General features: G+C 41.4%; 1 protein-coding gene across 1 annotated transcript in view; it reads right to left on the bottom strand.

Moving 5' to 3' along the window:
- Positions 1-20,451, bottom strand: part of SPIRE1 (spire type actin nucleation factor 1) — a 195,914-nt gene that overhangs the window by 9,978 nt on the left and 165,485 nt on the right. The window contains exons 10-13 of the mRNA XM_030552719.1: positions 18,673-18,842; positions 9,638-9,728; positions 6,598-6,740; positions 57-194 (exon numbers count right to left, since the gene is read on the bottom strand). Of these exons, the coding sequence (XP_030408579.1) occupies positions 57-194; positions 6,598-6,740; positions 9,638-9,728; positions 18,673-18,842 (542 nt within the window). The remainder of the gene's footprint in view (positions 1-56; positions 195-6,597; positions 6,741-9,637; positions 9,729-18,672; positions 18,843-20,451) is intronic.

Raw genomic sequence — 20,451 nt, 5'->3', positions numbered from 1 at the left:
GTGTGATTCACCTCCCTCCCTAACAGCTCTCAGTGGATCAGCTGAAATAAGCATACCTTTCCTTTTTTGAGGGCAGTGTAGACATCTTTATACTGCTGGTACTTTTCCAGCTCTGCTTTCACCAGCACCTGACGAATGTGCATGACTTCCTCCACTGTCAGAGCCAGACATTCCACTGGGTAACAAAATTCCTCCTGAAAGCCAAAAATCTACATTACTATGTAACCCATCATCTTTTCAAGATTTCTGCCCAGAAAGCCAGCCACCTAGTTAGTAACTTCAAAGAAAAGATTTCACAACCCAAAAACGGAATAGCACTGGCTGATTCATGGGCATCACGAGTTTCATACCAACTAAGAGACTGATTACGTGCAATTTTTTCTATGAGCACTTATATCATCTGACACCTGTTTCCATTGATTTGATTTATTATGAATATTTGTTTTAGCCAATTACAATTCAATTTTATAATCTGAAAGGACACAAGATGATTTGATACAGATATTTCTTGGCACTGTTCCCTTTGATAGTATGTTTCTTAAAGACAAGCAGCTTCTCTGAGACTTTGTGGTGCCCAGAGTAGCTGAAGAAAGCAGTTAGTAGCCACCTCCAAAAGAATTTTTATTCAATAGTACCACAAACTGGTAATCATGGTTATAATTAGAGCCTGTGAACAAAATCTAGACCAAAACTATAGAAAATGTGTTATATGCAGTTAATACACACAGCCTTCCTTCCCTCCAAGATGATAACACTAACAATTTAAACTTTATTAAAATAATCTTAAAATATAAAGTTTGAGCAAAACAGTTAATCCATTGTTGTGTTCTTACTAGCAAGGAATTACACCCAGGCCACTAATGATGGAACTACTGCCCATCTGTGAAATGTCCATACACTCTGTGGTAGTGCATTTAAGAGAATAACAATCCGGAGCATATAGCCTCTAACTTCAGTACCACACAATAAAAAGCCTCGCTCCCATTTGTAATCCAGTCCTGAGGTTGACTGCATGGTTCTAACAGAAAGACAGAACTGCTCTGGGAATTCCCATCACTTTTTGCTTAGTGCACCTGTTCACTTAGCCCAGAGGGGCTATGGTGCCGAAGTGACACAGAAATTTAATGTTCTCTGAATAAATACAGGAAATCTTCTCTGTACACACAAAGAAACTGATGACAGCACTCTACAGATAGCTTGGGAATCTAATTTATGAATCAGAGTGCTCAATTTAGATATATAGTCTTAAAATTCTGTTCTGACTTTCAGTTAGAGAGAAAATATTTTGATCTCTGTTGCAGACCTGGCAAACATTAGCATTTAGGAACCACTATATTTTAAAGAACTGTTGTCTTATCTACCTAGAAAAGGAACATAAAAGAAAATTCACCCTGTTTAAGGTACCCACAAAAAGCTAAAACTGAGTTAATTTTGGTTTTCGTAGACAAGTCAAATCTCTGGGGTATGTTCTTACTGGTGACACTTAGTTTTCTGGAAAAACCAAACTCTATCAAACCCAAATGTGATTCCTTCTAAGAGGTGTAAAACTCCATGAACATACAAAATACGTCATTTCATTAGCAGCAAACTTCCATGTAACCAGCAGCTAGCTGTCAGTATTGTATTTTAGATCCTTATGATGACAGCACTATTAGATATCAAAATGCTTTGGGAGGGATGGAGAGGAAGAATAATGGGTGAGAGAATGTGGGGCAGGCGATGCCAATTTTCTACAGAATGGGATGTCAGGATGGTGTTTGTGGCAAGTGAGATTTACTGAATGCTTTTGATCAATCACAGTTTTCAGTCTTTTAGAAAGTTATTTCCTCACAGGAGGGATATTTTTCCTTTAATATAATCAAGTATCATATTTAATTCTTCCCTTAGACAACAAATTTTTCATTATCATGAATATTTAAACACTAATTTGTTGCATATTTAATGACATGCTAAATACACGTTTCACCTTTTAAAGTTTAGCCTCGTTAATATGTTTCTTTAATCTCTTAAGATGCTTTATCAATAAAAATTTGTTTCTCTAGAACTAGTACTTCAGGTGTTTACTAGGTAGCAGAAGAATGATGTGGATCTGTTCTTGCAACCATCAAAATTAATTTTCAATAAAACTTGTGTGAATAGCCCACAGGCAAAAGGGGGAACATGGAAAATGTTCACTTGTTTAAATGCTAATATTTTAATTTCAGCAATTACACAAGGACAACAAAGCTTTAATGCAACAGTAAACAAAAGTTAAATGATATACTGATTTCTGAAGAATGTTTAATTTTTTTTTCTTCTCAGAATAAAAACAAGTACATGCCAAATCTTTAATTTCAACATTAGCTCAGTCTTTAAATTAAGCTAATCACAATTACACTAACCACTGACTAAAGTTTACAAAAACAGGAACATTTCAGAGTTTTAGCTTTAACTCCTATCCATAATCCTTGTCCATGTCATAGGGGCTGCATATGGTAGTGTGTGTAATGTCCTAAGTCCTCTGCAATACCTACACTCAGCGGAGTGTGTTAAGGACAGAACCTGGCTTCTGAATTTCTTTGTTTTTCTGGATTTGAATCCAATCATCAATTAATATTAAAGACAGTTTAGTGTGGTTATTTTTAAATGGAAAAAATAAGCCATGTTAAAAGATACTATTCTGTACTTAAAAAGTTAATGAACTTGTAAAGAATTTGCTTAATATATTGACTATGCAGTCACAGCATAACAAGGGCTCAATCAGAGCTATTACAGTGTAAGTGTGGTGAATTTATATCAAGAATAACATGTAGTCTGAATTACATATCCATAATATGAAATAAGTGTTCTGTAGATTATTTTCAATATATCCTCACCTAAGAGCTCTTGCTGATTATGCATAAACAGTACATGTTTCATATTAATGTATTTATTATACCCAATGTGTTGTAAAACTTTGCATTACAAGTTATTACCACGCATTCAAAGTGTCACAGCAAGAAAGTACTGTATATGCAAGTGCTGGGTGAAATACAGAAGTTATGCAATTCAGATTAAGTTAGGCACTCTAAAGTCTATGCCTAACTAGTCTGGAGTACTCAGTTAGTATCTCTAGACTACAGATAGTCTTGCAATATTTTCTGGTTGGGACCAGAAATGGGAGGGGAAAAACGCCATCAAATTTCAGAACCTTAAAAATTTTTGGTCCCTGTTCAGTTCCAAAAATGGTTTGGGGGAATTATTTTCTTCTCAACTGGTTGATCTAACCTGGTGCAAGCGAACTACTGATCATGCTGAATACTTCTGATACTTAAGTGCATCAAAGACTAAAATCATTGTTAGGGTTTTAAGTAATATTTTGCTTAGAAATGCCATTCTATTCCATGATACCGTATGTCCTGTTAAAGCAACAAGCAGATTAATCTTCTCAACACAATCCAAGGATCACAGTGGTTTTGCTTGTGAAGGTCGGTGGATCTTCATGTGCTGTACATTTAAGATTTGGAAAACGTGTCCCACTGATAATATTATGATGTTGCATTTTTAGTTTGCTGTCCTTTCACAATTGATTTCTTTTCGCCATGAGATGATTCAAGGATCTAAGCACACACAAGTGTTCTACAAACACTGAAATCAATCTCAGTCAGGAGTAGTGTGCCAACCTAAGCTGTTAATTCTTGCCACAGCTTAGGAAGTGCTCCCCCCAGAAGGCATGTGCTTGTAAAGATAGTTTCCAAAGCCAGCATAAAGAGGCAAACCTTTGGGGGTTTCCACCTGCTGGTAAAAGCTCTGTCACACAGATAATACATAGCCCTTGCCACTCCAACCAGGGCTTCTTCAAAGGGATGAGAGCTGAACAGAGAAGCTGTTTGTATGGTTGAGAAAAATGGTCTGAAAGTCATCCTTGGAAGAAAACTGGTTATCCTAGGAACCTGAACAATAGATAGGAAGCAGAATAGGTAACGCTAAACATGAATGAAATAGTTAGTAGGGATTCTGGATCATGAAAATAAGAAAAATTATGAAGGCTTTCACATGTACACCTCAGTACACTGACTGTATCTTACTGATTAGGTACCAAGTTGGGTGACTTTGGTAGGTACACCACAAGGCCAACCCTAGGAAAATGGTGAACTCTCTAGCTGCAGTTTCTGCAACTTCTCATGTACCACTGATATGCTGACATGAAAAAGGGCTATGTTTGGAATTTTTCCAAGTTTGTTTCTCCCCACTCCTCTTACTTTAGCACTAATTGGTATGCTGAGATGTCTGTTCACAAAATCCAAGTTAGTTTGAAAAACAGACCAGTTGCCTGCTAATCCTGCTCAGAAACTGTAGCAATGGCCTTTTTTCTTTGGCACTGATGGCTATTTAACGACAAGCTCTTTCACCTTGAAGGGAAATTGCTGTCACTGGAGCAGATAAGAATTTGAAACTCCATCAATCCTGGAGGAAAGGATGAAGAAGTGTGCAGTCAAATGAAAAGTAAAACATTTTTTGCACTTATCTAGAGGCTTCCACTCAAGGAACTGCAGTATCACAAATGCAGTGTCTGGTTTAGAAAATAAGAGATGCCAGCTTGTATGAGTGATGAAGAATTCCATGTCAGGGTGCAGGAGCTGGTTAGGTCACTGTTAGACTAATAGTGAAAACCTTGCATTGAATTAAAACAAAAAGATCAAGTGATTTATCAGTTACCCACCTCCAGAGGGCACTATTGCAAAGATTAAAAAATATATTTAACAGCCGCACATAAAACAGACTGAATTAAAAGAACATCATTTCAACATCAATTTTCTTCCTTTTCACTTCATACACAAAAGCATGTTGAACAAGTTGGGTGAGGAATAACAGAGTGTTCTTTGGAGTAAATAAACTGTCCCAACATGATCTGAAACACTCATTTATGTGACCCTGCAGGACTCCAATAGATGTTTCCTTACTGCTTTTGCTTGAAGTTTCTGCTGCTTATTTTTGTTGTTGTTTCATTTTGGTAGGCCAATTAGAATTTTTCTCTTTTGGTTTTATTATTACACACACGCACCACTTGACAGTTACCAAATACCAATGAATAGCTTATACAGAAGGAAAGACACATTTATGATCATTTGAAATAAATCATGTGAAAAACTTAATCAAGCTACTTAAAACAATGACCTCATATTCAGGCTTTTTTAAGTCACAAGGTTCTCCAAGTTGGCGCTGGATCGATATCAGAAAGTTGGCTGGATCAATATCACGATGTAATTTGTTTAGAAATACTGAAAGTATAAAACAGTAAACACCTCAAAAAGATACACAGAGCTTCTTTCCTTTGCATATTTCTACCTGTGAATACTTACGTGAAAACAAATCTTGTGGTCCCACATACGACTGCTGCACATTGTGGTAACGAAATTCTTTTTACATTGGTCGTGCCCTCATCCATGAACTCTCCTCTTAAGTGTTACAGGTTCCAAAAGTAACACTCCAAACAAACTCTTGGAGAAAAAATTCTAGTTGTGCTACACTCTGCAGGATTCATTACTGTTCCTTGAAAAATGAGCTAAGACTACTGAATGTCATTCACCCAGGACCACAAGCTGTATTCAAGTTAGAAGCATGTGATACAAAGTTAATTTTTTTTCTTGTGGAGAAGTGAGGAAAATATCCTCTGTATCCCTGAAGACTATTTTGTTATTACACTTCAACCTCATCACGCTGAAGGACTTGCCCCACAGCCACCATCTCTTTGGCCAAAGAAAAATAAATAGTACTTCAAAGCCCATCAGTGTCACTTGGTCAAGTGGAGGACTGGTGAGTATTCCTTCCATTGAAGGCTACTATCAATCTCTATACACTACCTTAAAGGGACACTTGTAGTCCCTGCTGCTAGAGAAAACAAGAGACCAGGAATTGAACCCAGGTTTCTCACATTAACTTGCAAAGTACGCTGTGCCAGCACAAAAGAGCCAACATTCCGTCCCCTTTGCCACTTAGGCGCTGTTGGAAAACAGTTCTCAATTAAAGCTAATTGATCAAATGTACTGTACTTTCTTTTCAAGGAGCAAAACAAGTTTATGCCTCAGTGACCTCAACAATGCAATGTGGTCACACCAAGAGTTGGACTCTTCAAAGATTTTTCTCTCACATTATGACTTTAACCAAACTAGCTCTTTATAAGGGAGGAAGAGAAAGCCATCCATTCCTTTAGCTGTGAATTAAAATATTCCAATAACAAAGAGAAAATAGATTAGCTGCTTTTCCATTTGAAAGGAGGCAACTCCTAATTTGTTATTTAGAAGCTATATTATTTTCTGAAACAGGCTGAAATAAAAACTAGAGATGGGTCCAAGCCACCAAGTTCAGATCAGGAGCCATACTTTTCCAAAGTTCTGGGACATCTGAACCTTGGGTTTTGGTTCAATACAACATCAGAGAGGCAGAAAATTTGATCTTGATCCAAACTCCTCCAAAAATTCAGGACTGGTTTGAATTTGAGATTTTGTTTTACATCTAGCTCTAATCACAATGTAACTAAGTTTCAGTGTTGTTTAAACTCTTAGAAAGCTTCTGTCTTATCACCACTGTGGAATTATTGAACCTCCTCACACTACAGCCAATGCTCATGATACTTACAAGTGATCTGGAGCTCTGTTTTGAAGGTGGTAGGAACTGTCTCACATTAGTCGGTGTTTCTTTTTCAATGGAGTGTCGTCTCTGCGGTGGTTGACGCCTCTCTGGCTGTGGCGTGGATGACATTGGCAAAAACTTTGGAGGCACTAAAGATTCAACCAGCAGAAGTTAAACAATGTTATTGAATGGTCATTGGACTATCACTGGGAACAGCCACAGTTTTGGTAGAAAATCTATTGTTAAATTTCCAAAGTAACACAAGATAGAATATCTTCATATAGTCTTTAAATGGGCCATATTTTCAAAACCAGCCGATGAAGTGCATGTTCCCAAAAAAATGCAAAGGCACCTACAGTTTCACCCTATAAAAAAACAAAACACTTGTGGGCATGCAGTTACACTACTAATGTGCAAATACCAATCTTTGTGCATAATTCAGGTTTCTGAAGATGCAGTTTGCTGGTATTCACTCAAATTCTGCTCTCGTTGAATATAAATTTTAAAATCAAAGGGCACTGAAGGATGCACTCAACCTACTTTGCCGCTGTTTTCATAGAGAGTGCATAAGAAAAAAATGCTAACAATAATACAGAAATGATTTCAGAGAAACCTATGTTTTCGAAACATGAAAATATTTAGAGACACTCTCAAATTAAAAATCATGCTAACGTCAATCTGTTTTAACTAAATATTATTACAGAGTAACATCTAAGACAACTGTAATTGAAAGAGATGACAGAGAAAAAAAAGTCTCTGTTTTTTCATTTGTTTTACTTGGTGCATTGGCAGCACTTTGTTTATTAGAAACACTAGGTATTTTTAATGTATTTACAACCAACTATTCTCAGTGGAATTATATAAAAAGTTCCAGGATACATTCCTATTTGTCTAAAGTTGCATAAAATTTTCTTTTTATAAAATCTACATTTAGAGCCACTGTGAGTTGACAGTGATCCTTTAAGGGGCCGCCCATATGTATCCCACATATACTGAAAAAAAGTCTGATTCAACAGTATTAGACGATCATCCGTGTTAAGCAACCAATTTTTGTCAATCCCTTGAGAGGTTGATGATGATAGGTTTCATTGTTCATCAGAATAATATTAAAGCTCTAAGGATAATTCAAAGATCTAAAACAACTACTTGATAAAGAACAGCAACTGCAGCATATACTGCTGTACAGCTGAAATGGTTAAAGACAGTTTATGCCTTTGCAATGACTAAACTAACTGTATCTTATTCCTAAAGGAACTGCACAGTATGCATACACTGATTGGGGAGCATCTATATGTCTCCTCTTTTCCTGTAATAATATGGAGAGGCAAGGCCAAATCCTACTCTTAGTTATGCCAGTGTAAAGCCAGAATAACTCAGCTGAAGTCTACATTAAGACCAGAGTGAGAACAGCATTTGTCCATTAGTCTCATAAATGTATTATCTTCAGACAAAGTCTATTTTGACAATACTAAATAAAACTTTAAAATGCATATTCACTTAGTTTTTTCTTTTGCTCATTATTTGCAAAAAATCTACACTACAAAGCAATTTTTTTTCATTTTATAATTATAAAAAGGAAATGTACTTTCTTTTGTAGTTCGACTAATATCTCCTTTAAAATTAAAAGGAATATAAGAGCTGTTTATACTTGAAATGCTACAGCAGCTGTGCGGCTGTAGCTGTTCAGTGTAGACCCTCACTACTGCGACGAGAATGGTGCTCCTGTTGTCTAGTTAATCTACCTCTCTGTGACACTCTGTATCTCAAAGTAGCACCCTGCAACTCCCATATTCATTATTATGATAGGATGATGATATATTCTGTAGAAAGTATGCCTTGTGAGAAATCATTTTTAAAAATCTTGATCAGTTGAACATTACTATCCTGTTGGATTGTATGTACTATCGTATGTAAAGCTATGAAGTTTTGCTATGTGTGTGTTACCGAAATACGTTGTGAGGTTGGCAGAAGCTCACAGTCAATCTTTCAATTGCAACAAAGGATCAGTCAGTGGCTCATCAACATTCATCCAGGAAAGAATTATACAAAAACTATCTACTATCCCAGAGACTTCTGAGAGTCAGCATGTATGCAATGGGGAGTGCCTGATCCCCACATCTCAGCAGAGATCTTTCCAGCAAGCTTGAAGAAAATATAAAAGAGGGAAAGTGACATCATCACTTGGCCTCTCTCTCTCCCCAACTCAACACCTGGAATAACGTCTGTAGGACACACTTTGAACTGAGCCAGCCAGGTTGGTGGGACAGAGGGTTCAGCGGTCCCAGAGTCCAGGTTGGATCCTGGGGACCTCTTCACACTCCCCGAAAGGCAGCAGCTAGGTTGACAGAATTCTTCATTCACCTACCACTGTCTACAGTGGGTGTTAGGTTGGCTTAATTACATCACTCAGAGATGTGGATTTTTCATACCCCTGAGCAAAGTAGCTGAGTCGACAGAACTTTTGAATGTAGACCTGGCCTCAGTTACAGAACATATACAACTCTGTATTCTGAACAGGTTTTTTTTTGTTGTTGTTTTTCTTTTTAAAGGCACATCACAGTATGTATGCTTCTGAATAAATCTTTTTAGTATTTTAAAAAGGAAAGAAGGGTCACAGTACTTTGCTGGCAATCAATTATTCTAGTAAACTAAATGAGTTAATTCCATTGCATTGTCTTAGTGGAGACCTGTTCATATAGCAAATTCAATTCTAGAAAAAGACTATTTTCCCCATTTAACAATATTTTCGTTCATTTAAAATACGTGTATTTGTTTTACTTGTCTTCAGAACTATGCAGCTTTGTAACTTATATCTGTACAGTATCCAACAGGCCTATGCTTTCATGTCAGTCAAGAGGATATTGAATCAATGTTAACCTATTGAGCAGGTCTCTTTTCTAGGGGTGAGCCCTACATACTTATCCACAAACACTGATCTGCTCTGACTAATTAGCAAAAAATGCTCATGCAAAATTTGTGTGACAGAAAATGCTAGGAGGTGGGAAAACGAAATAACCACTCTGTTCCCTAGACACGGAACACTTACTCTTTCTACCAGAGGTGGTCTCTTGAAAGGAGTCTTCCATTTGGGAAGGAGAGACACTGCTGCTGCTTGCTGATGTGCGCAGAGACTCCTCCTGGAAGTAAGCAAAATTGGAAGAATTAGAATTCTCCAGAGGCAGTCTCTCTGACTCTCAACCACCCACCCAACCCATATCACACCACAGGTACACTCTATCATTAAATCACTAATCTTCCAACAACACACCTGCAAAAAATATTGAAACTAGGCAAGCCTTGTGAAATAGATTTTTCCAAGTTAATCTTTTGCTACAAACTGGAATATACAGTACATACTTAAAATATTTAATTATATTATTAAAAACAGGAATAGAAGCTAGGTGACTGTTGTAATCTGCCTTTTCCTTAATAATTACTTCTGGCACTGAAGGCCTAGCAGGAATTTACAAGACAAATTAATACAAGTATGTACCTCATATCAGCAAGAAATTAGGATTCAAGCACTTAACATCCTCTGATCTCCAAAGAAATGAGGCGTGACCCTGGTGAACATGTGACCCACTAAAGAGCAATTAATATAATCACTAATCTTCACAACCCTGTTCTCTAATCCTGGTGCACTTCTCCTTCCCTCTGTGTTTAAAGAAACCTCATTCATTACATAAGTATGTTCTCATCACTAACAAGTTCTGGGAGATGATGGGTGAGTGAATGTGAGTGAAATGGGCTTTGAACAACACTTTTCAGTTAATGGGTGGCTAAAGAGTCGTGCTTCTTTGAATCAATACCATTGTAGACTGTCCACACCTAAAACCTACAGCCTAAATTATCTCATACAAACAAGCTGCAGTATATCATTGGAGCGTAACAAAAGAATACTGGGCTGAAGGAATGTTTGTGAATACTGTTGAGTTCTGACATAAATGCTTTTAACAAAGGAGGTTTGCAGAGTTACCTCCTATACCCTTGGGGTTTACAAATCAAACCAGTGACTCACTCTGAAAACAAGCAAGCAACTCAGCCTCCCAGTCTTAGGCCATGGCTACACTTACAGTTCTGCAGCGCTGGTAGTTACAGCTGTGTTCGTACAGCTGTGTAGGGCCAGCGCTGCAGTGTGGCCACACTGACAGCTTCCAGCGCTGCAGTGTGGCCACATTTGCAGCATTTCCAGCGCTGTTGGGAGTGGTGCATTGTGGGCAGCTATCCCAGCGTTCAAGTGGCTGCAACCTGCTTTTCAAAAGAGGGGGGTGGGGTGGAATGTGACAGGGAGCGTGGAGGAGACAGAGAGAGTGGATTTTTGGAGTTGACACTGTTCTCAGCTCCCTGCCTTGCAAGTTCTAAGGACTGGAAGACACACAGTGCCTACCTTCAATCATTTTAAAAGTTCTGACCCCCTTCCCCCACCCCTCTCTCATTCACTAAATGCAAATTATGTACTCCTAAATAGCCGTCAGACCAGATAAGCATCTGCTCAACATGGACTTCCCCCTCCCCCTCTGCCCTGTGAGCGTGCTGTTTCTCTCTTCAAGCAAACAGCTGTGAACATTCCAAAGTAATTCCCCTGCCTGCCTCCGCTCGCTCAGCAAACAGGAGCTGTGTTTGTTTTTTAAATAAGCAGTTTGGCTGAACTCCGAGCTCTCCCTTTCTTCCGGTTTGTTGTGGACAGGAATTCTGGGATACCTCCTTATACCCCGGAGGTCAATAAAAGCGCTGGTGGGGTCCACACTTGCTGACCAGCGCTGGATCACCGGTGCTGGAATCGCTACACCCGAGGCTCGACCAGGTGTACAGCCAGCGCTGCAACCAGGGAGTTGCAGCGCTGGCCGTGCTTTGCAAGTGTGGCCACATCCTAAGTTGCAGCGCTGTAACCCCCTCACCAGCGCTGCAACTCTCTAGTGTAGCCATGGCCTCAGAGACTGTGAGGCCTTGTCTACACTACAGGGCAAATTCGACCTAAGCTACACAATTTGAGTTACTTGAATAGCATACCTCAAATTGATGTAGCTTAGATCTACTTACTGTGGGGTCCACACTATGCTCTCCCATCGACTCCCCCTACTCTTCTTGATCCGGTAGAGTACAGGAGTCAATGGGAGAGTGATCTGCAGTCAATTTAGCAGGTCTTTACTAGACCCGCTAAACAGATTGCTGATGAATTGATTGCGCTTGTTGATCCCCCGGTAAGAGTAGACAAGCTTTTAGTGAGGTAGATGATTCTTAAGAAGGAAAATCTCCAGTAACTGAAAAAGTGCCCCGTCTGTTTAAGAAAAATCAGGAGAGAAAAGCTGACAGGAACATGACATTAACAACTGGCATCACCAAGGCCAGAAAGTCACAAATTATGATCAGACGATCAGCATGTAACACTGACAGACTCCGGTTGTCAGCAGGCGGGATTGAACCTGGAAGTTAGTGCATGAGCCTCTACTGTTAGCTAAGGCTGTAGAGCAAGTTCGTTCATCTCTAAGTGGTCTTGGTGCCACTAGATGGCACAGAACACCATACTCAGAAGTGTGGATTACAAGTACACTATGCTGAATACAAGAAACCCAAGAAAAACCTGTGAGTTTGCTTTTTAAATTCCATGCAGGCAGCTATCTGCTAACACTTACCAGGTCAAAAGGAGGGTTCCAAAAAGCTCTCTTACAGCTGATAAATATAAACTTTGTGAAGAAGAACTGCTGTTCAAAATGCAACATTGAACTTCTAGATTGGTGAAAACAGCTATTGGTGCAGTTAAAAAAACAAAACAAAACAAAACCCTAGGCTATTACAGTCATAGATATTTTTCATTTATTCTTTCATGGACAGAGGAATGAGCAGCTAAAAAGTTAAGATGAAAAGATAAGAAACCTGCTAGTGCCTTTTTCTAATTAAAAAGCTCCATGCTACCCTTAATTTTTCAGAATGGAGGGGAGCCAATGCCTGTGGGGCAGGCTAGATGAGCAGCAGATAGGGGAAGGCTGGCCCTAAGGCCAGGGCCAGCTCCAGGCACCAGCATCCCAAGAAGGTGCTTGGGGCGGCAATCTACAACGGGCAGTCCCTGTGTTTTTGCCCCCAAGCTGTGCGCTGAATTGCCGCTGGACGGCGGGGCAGTCTGTGTGCCGTTAAGGCAGCTTGAATGTTTCCGCAGCAGCGGCAATTCAGCAGCTGCTTCTATGTTTAGTTGTCTGCGGCAGCACAGCTTCTGTCTTCTAGCTGAAGACAGAAGCTGCCGCCGAATTGCCGCCACCGCAGAAACGCGCATGCCGCCCTAACAGCACACAGACTGCCCCCGCCGTCTGCGGCGGCAATTTGGCACGCTGCTTGGGGGCAAAAACAGTAGAGCTGGCCCTGGCGGCCAGCAGGGGAGGCTGCAGAGCCAAGCACAATACCCCTGCCATAGCCAGTTGCAAGCGTCCAGCCCAGTGGAGTCTGGGGCCAGGTTCAGAGCTGGCTCCTTCCGAGCCATCCCCAGTGGGCCGAGCAAGGACCGTGGAGAGAGGAGCGCGGACACTCCACATGCACCAGTGCTGGGCTGCAGCTCAGTTGGGAGAGTGCCGGGGTACTGTGTAACTCGGGCAGCACCTGTAGGTGGCCAGCTGGGGCTGACTCACAGCAGCCTCACAGAGTAACGGGTCAGCCCGGCCCAGGCGCAGCTGGAGGGAGAGGCATCCCCTTGGGCGGCCTGGGCCTGGGCCTGACGGGGGACAAGTGTTTCCCCCATGTAGCTCCCCCCGGGGGCCGGGTACCACTCCCTGCCCCGTTCCAGGCTGGCCCTTTCTGAAGCTGGAACGTTCCTCTCACGGTTAGGTGTGCTGGTCGGACGAGCTGCAATGGCACCGAGCGGGTGGGGTGGTGGGTTTCTGAGAGTTTGTCACAGGGAGCTCGCGCTCGATCCTGGCAGGTAAGTGGCGTGCGCTGGAATCCGTGTGTTGCCCTGCTAAGCACCCTGGCCAGCCTGGGAAAGCGGGGGCGTGTGGCTGCAGGGGCGGCTCTAGGTCTTTTGCCACCCCAAGCACGGCAGGCAGGCTGCCTTTGGCGGCTTGCCTGCAGGAGGTCCCCGGTCCCGCGGATTCAGCAGCACACCCGCGGGAGGTCCGCCAAAGCTGTGGGACCAGCAGACCCTCCACTGGCATGCTGCCGAAGGCAACCTGCCTGCCGCCCTTGCGGCGACCAGCAGAGCACCCCCCCATGGCTTGCCACCTCAGGCACGCGCTTGGCATGCTGGTGCCTGGAGCTGCCCCTGCGCGGGTGGCAGAAGCAGGTCGGGGCCAAGGGGAAAGTAGAGTCGTGCACATGCCACCCTAACAGCACACGGACTGCCCCCGCCGTCCGCGGCAGCAATTCGGCAAGCTGCTTGGTGCGGCGAAAACAGTAGAGCCGGCCTTGCCTACGGCATACTCCCTTCACTCCTTCCTGTGCCCCGCTGTGGAACTACAAGGGGTTCCACCTTGAGCTGGACAGAAAATGGGGGTGAGGAACCATGAACATTTTTGACAATTTCAAAGTCATTTTTCTCCACAGGTTTCACAAAGGAATGATTTTTAATTTATTCATAATGCTTATGAACTTTTTTATTGAACATTTCTGTTTTTAAAATTTTTCAGTTTTTCATTCCCCTTCCTCTCTTCTTCCCTTTCTTCTCTCATCTACTTTTTATTTTTTCTGGAGGGGAGAAGAGAAGAAAAACTGCTCAGAGAAAAAGACTACATTTTTTATTTTCCAACTTCATAAAAACTTTTTTTTAAATGTTAAAAAAATGAAAATTTCTTGTATACATTTCCAATTTTGTAAAAAAGCTATTTTGGTTGAAAAAAGTGTTCAATTTTTTTTAAAATAATTTCGTGTTTCATTTTTGAAGCCTAGAATGGATTCGGGGGCAGGTCTCAGTCAGATGCTGCCCCATCCAAACCAAAAAGGCTAGGCAGTCTAAATTACAGCAGACAGGTTTGTCAATCCTGTTCCCATTTGTATTTGTGGGAGTTTTGCCATTGAGTTCAGCGGGAGTGAAAATGAGCTCAAATTCTGCAGTTATTTGTGCTACTACTTACTTTTTCAGGGGAGCTTCTGGGGGGCAGCCATGGCAGGGGAAGTATCTGTCCAGGGACCTTACAAAATCAGGCTGAAAAAGGCACACAGCAGCAGGGGAAACAAAGGGCTTCTATAGGTATGCCTACTGCCCCTGCCTCCAGGATCATCACCTTTTTTCCCCCCAGCAAGTGGGGCTGGACCTTCAGCTACTTCTGAGGTGGGATAGACCTCTCTCAGAACCAATATAAGAATTCAAGGGAAGCTCTTTGTTTTGAATAACTTAGGAAAGAATGAGAGTGATGGCTATTTTATATTTCCCACTCTTTATAAATACTAGCTCTGCTTAGATAATACACACTCCATAATTACTATTTTAAATTGTCTCTTCGCCCTATCCTCCTCACATGCACAGAAAATGTGAATTATTCTATTGTACTGTGACTCCAAAGTGGTAAGCTTCCTTGGCAAATTAATACTAGTGAATCATATGCAGTAATTATTCACGATTCTGGAGAGGAATTTGCTTAGGCCATTGTCTGCTGTTGATTTCCAATGCAGGCAATATGAAATCTCACAAGCAGAACTGGCATGAAATCAAAATCCTGGATCCAGACACGTTTGTACACATTTAGATCCAGATCCAAACAAGTATAGTCTCCTATCTACTGAGAAAGGCACATCTGCTTAACAAGCACATCTTGAGAGGGGTGCCTAAATGTGTCACCACCAATATAATCAGCTAAGTGTATATATATGGTCTTGTTAGGAGATGATTTCTATAATTAAAATACCCAGGGCTTAGATTGTCACACCCTTATTCAGACATGCAGGGGAGTATGGGTCTCCTTATTCTGACTGTGACTGTAGTGGGAGGGTGGGAGAGCAGGCCCTGATTCCTCATACTGATCTTTGCATGTAAATAGAGAGGGGACTCCAGACCTCTCTTCACAGCACTACCCAGCTAGATGGGGATATAATAAGCTGCCTCACAAAAAAGCTGAGGAAATTTACTCCTCCTCAGAACAAAGGAGTAGCAGGTGAAGAATTGGGAGTTGAGTCACAGTTCATTTTCTGGCCTGCTCCTGGGGCAGTGTAGCTATGTGCTACCTCCTCTTCAGAGGAGATTGTAAAGTTATAATCTGGGGACCCCCAGTGAGTAATTCTAAACAGGTTAGCTCAATTCACGCTCTGTACTGTCACAAGCATGGAAATATCTGAGTCACTCACAGACAATTAGAATACAAATCCTCATCATTTATATATGCCACAAACTTAAAAATCAGAAAATAAACATGGGGTATTTCAATATAAATAATGATCTTGCTTGGTTCTCTTTAAATTTTCCTCACAGGTCCTTTTACCCAACTTCTGTCAATCTGTAACTTCCCGCTGTTTAATTTATCTTTTTTACTTCTGTAACACTAAACACAGCACTGTGCCTGAGACCTAACCAGCACTGAGCAGGATAGCATGATTATCTTGCTTGTTTCACAAGCTATTCAGTTAATTCAAATCAATATAAGATTTGTCTTTTTTGCTAAAAAAACATAATTGCATGGTCGATTTACTTAATTATTTGCTGAATCCTCCAGAGCATTCCCTATGTGGTATCTCAGTCTATGCTGTAACCCCAATTCATAGTCATGCATTTGATTATTCCTTCCTATGAGAATCAATTTACATTTATCTTTATCTTTCTGACTTTCTTTTTACTTACTCAGTTCATTTTTGCAAGTCAAAGATAGTGATGCGTTAGCCTAGCACTGAGCTACGGAATCTCAGGTCTTTTACTGACTGCTGTTACTATTTTGTTGCCCTCAGTCTTCTTACTAACAAAGCCTCATCCACTACTATTGTATACCTATTTTACAGATCAGATAAGAGAGGTTACTTCAGGCAAAGCTATGAATAAGACCCAAATCTCATCCACTTTGTCATGCTGCCTTTCAGACTGAACATGCCCAGTTACGTGCTTGCACGACCCATAAAACTGCAGTGATGCTGTGACCCTCTAGCAGCTCTACCACATACAGAATTTTATGACTCTATTGCCTCCACACTAACAGACATTTTTTTTAGCATAAATGACAGAGACTCATGCTTTTACCTCCAGGTACAGGTGCCATGTTCAATCCTCACAGTTTACCCAGAACAGGGACACTGTTACACTTGGCTATGCTTTCTGTAATCTCTAGATTACACTCTGCTCCCAGAACCAGGAACAGAAACCACAAATGCTTATGCCCAACATTCTACTAGTGTAACACAAATGGCTGTATAACCCACTTGTAAATTGTGCATTGTTTTCCCCTTTATCAGCTGATTCACACAGGGGATAACAGTATACTTTCCACTACCAAGGCTCCAATAGCTGATTTGGAAGAGATATGGAGTGTGGATTTTTAGGTTCTGGGTTCAAATCCTGTAAAGGAACCACATGGGAGAATACAGTGTGTAAGAGAAAAAACAGGAGTTATTGCTGGATTATTTTGCAAAACATTATATTTAGAAGTTAATTTGGATGTTGTGTTAATATTTGTTTTATTGTTACATTTAGTGTTTGTATTTTGGTTAATGGGAGCTGTTTCTTTAAGAACAGGATGGGGAATTTATTGGAGAGCATATTTAGAGACTGAGCGGTGTGTCTGAGAGTTTGTCGATGCATCCTCTCCAGAGAGGTAAAGACTGCCTATGTAATTTCCCAACAGGTCAGAACTTGATTTCATAAATGTTATTTTCCAGACACTCTTGCAGGTGTAATGTTTTTACGGCAGGTCATCAGATCTCTGCTTGAGCTGAGCTAGATTCAACATTATTTCCATCTAAAGCAATGGTTTTCAAACTGTGGGTCGCAACCCAGAACTGGGTCACAGAATGGAAGGAACTTGGTCTCAGTGGCTCTGGTCAGCACCACTGACTGGGCCATTAAAAGTCCCATCAGTGGTGCTGCCCAGCTAAGGCAGGCTATTCCCACCTGTTCCGACACTGCGCTGCGCCCCAGAAGTGGCCGGCAGCAGGTCTGACTCCTAGGCAGAGGGACCACAGCGCTTCGTGTGCTGTCCCCACCCCAAGCACCAGCTCCACACTCCCATCAGCTGAGAACTGGCCAATGGGAGCAGGGGGGAAGGAGGGAGCGCAGTGCCTGCAAGTGGGAGCCTCTTGCACGCCTCCTCCTAGGAGCTGGACCTGCTGCTGGCTACTTCTGGGGTGTAGCGTGGTCTGTGTTGCCTGGCTGCGCCCCTGAACAGGAGCCACCAGAGGTAAGCCCGTGCCTCAACCCTGAGCCCCCTCAAACCCAGAGCCCTCTCCTGCACACCAAACCTCTCATCCCCACCTCACCCCAGAGCCTGTACCCCCAGCCCAGACCCCCTCCCACACCTAAGCCCCCTGCCCACAGCCCCCTCTCGCACCCTGAACCCCTCATTCCCGGCCCCACCCTGCAGCCCTCACCTCCGCACCCCAGCCCTGTGCCCCAGTCCTGAGCCCCTCCCACACCCCAAATCCCTCATCCCCAGCTCCGTTGGGTTGCATCAACAATTTTCTTCAACTGGGTCCCCAGAAAAAAAGCTTGAAAACCACTGATCTAAAGGATATGTGGTTGCCCATAAATGAGATGAGTTTGGTAGGTCCCAGTTTCAGCTCCCACATCACAAACTCACCCCCACGCTTTGGGCTGAATTGAAAACTCCCTGGGGAGACTGTCTCTCACTATGTTTTTGTACAGTGCCTAGCACAACGGGGTCATATTCACAGTTGGGGCCTTCAGAGAATGCTCCTGCATGGGGACCAAAATTGTGTTATTTGCAATACATTTACAAGACTTGCTCACATTGTAACTATCATGATTATTTAGGATGTGACTTATGATTTTTGAACTTTTTGTGGTTGGCAATGCAGTAAGCCAATCCTCAAATTATAACTAAGAAACCCCCAGGATTAAATAGTACCTATGAAATTATTGCCCCAGTTTATTAGTTCCATGAATCACTAGAAAGACTAAATTCTGAAATTCAACTGAGGAGAAAGCATGGGCCCCTGTTGTCTTACCTCTGAATCCGAGCTATCCAGTTCAGCCAACGTAGGGGCTTTAAGGAGTCTCTTTCGCTGCATTGTCACTTGGGTAGTGCTGACGCCATTCACCTTTGCCTGTGATGTCAAGCCACCATTTACTACAGAGCTGTCTGCTAATTTTCCTGAGGCCTCTGGTGTGGCTACATCTGGCAAAAGAAACAAAATGGTTGTACTTGGACCTTAGAAGGAACAGATATCATGGCAATCAACTTGTGATACCTCTCTCAGCTCTTACTACCAAGGCAGCGTGCACAGAGAAAAACTTCACTATGATAATTACATGTGTAAGGTTATTTTACTTTAGCAACATGTTGCTCAGAAAATTACAGGTCATGGTGTGTGGTACAGACATGATGTGAGAGAATGAGAGCAGTGGAAAAAATAGCAGTGCACTCTGATTTTTTTATACTTTAGCATTAAAAAAATCCTCATTTAAAGGAGTAAACATCCTGCCATCTAATGATTTGCTACACTTAGCTAAATAATCAGAATCCAAAGAAACAGGGATGCACTGCTAAAACCAGACAGGTGGATCTCCAGTGAATACCAAGACCATTCTACATTGAAATTATGAGTTTTGACACAAAACAAACACAAACTATTCCAGTGAAGGTGCAATTATGCTTTCTTTTCATATACTGAACAGCAATGACAATGAGTTATACATATCTTGTCTAAAATGTGCATAATCCCATGTTTATATTTTAATGCATATTAAAAATGAAAATATATGCATTTGGTCAAGTCCTGCATCATGTAACAATGGAATCATGGGACCTGATTCTATTTACTCCTACACAGATTTTACATGCGTGTAACTTCATTGAGTTCAGAAAAGGTGCTCTGGATAGTCACTAGTATGAGATCAGAATGAGGCACATATAATGTAGGCATGAGGTCTGCTGTGCCATCTAAACCTAGACAATAATCTAGCTTTCGATATTCTGGCTGGAGGGAAAAGGTGAGATTGACATGTCGGTTTTAACCCAGAAAAAAAGAGCAGAGAAAGGGTGAGGTTTCAATATGTTTAAAAATTTTCCTGTGTATTTGGAAGGGGCGGCATTTAGTGGGAATATTTACATATCTGGTTTGCATATTTGCCTAAGCATCTGGCCTTTCTATCTATGCAGTTATATGATCCCCATCAGTGTAGTGAATGACTACCTCATAATGTATTTGTCCTCACGACACCCTTGTGAGTTAAGGAAGTATTATTCCTTACAGCATTTTACATCTAGAGAACTAAGGCAAAGAGATGCTAAGTGACTTAGCCAAGGTCACACAGGGTCTCTGTGGCAGAGCAGGGAATTAAGTCTCCCATATCCGAGGTTAGCACACTAATCACTGGATCATCCTTTTTAGTCACTTATGTAGCTGCACTGGTGTCAATAGCTAGTACAGACATAGTTTATCCTGGTACAGCATAATTTGCCCTGTGGTAAATTGTCTGCATTACAGGAATTGAATAGGTGCAGCTTCACTGGTGGCTAAAATTACCTTGCATACACAATTTATAGTAATTTGCCTGTTATAGTAATTTGCCTGTTGTACAAGATTCTCATTTAGGCAGATTTTTACTTCAAACAATAATCTGAGTTAAATTAGCTACACATTTTTAAAGGAAATCAGGTAATGGCTAAATGTTGGAAGTAGGAAAAGAAAACAGGTGAAGGGCAGAGACTACAGTGTAATTTCTCAATAAAATTCTACCTGCAACTACAGAAGTGAGAAAAAGGGACTACCTGGATCATGGGA

The sequence above is a fragment of the Gopherus evgoodei genome, chromosome 2 (assembly GCF_007399415.2).
Source record: "Gopherus evgoodei ecotype Sinaloan lineage chromosome 2, rGopEvg1_v1.p, whole genome shotgun sequence".
Taxonomy (NCBI): Eukaryota; Metazoa; Chordata; order Testudines; family Testudinidae; genus Gopherus; species Gopherus evgoodei.
The sequence above is the reverse complement of the archived record's forward strand: the minus strand, read 5'-3'. Positions and strand labels throughout refer to the sequence as shown.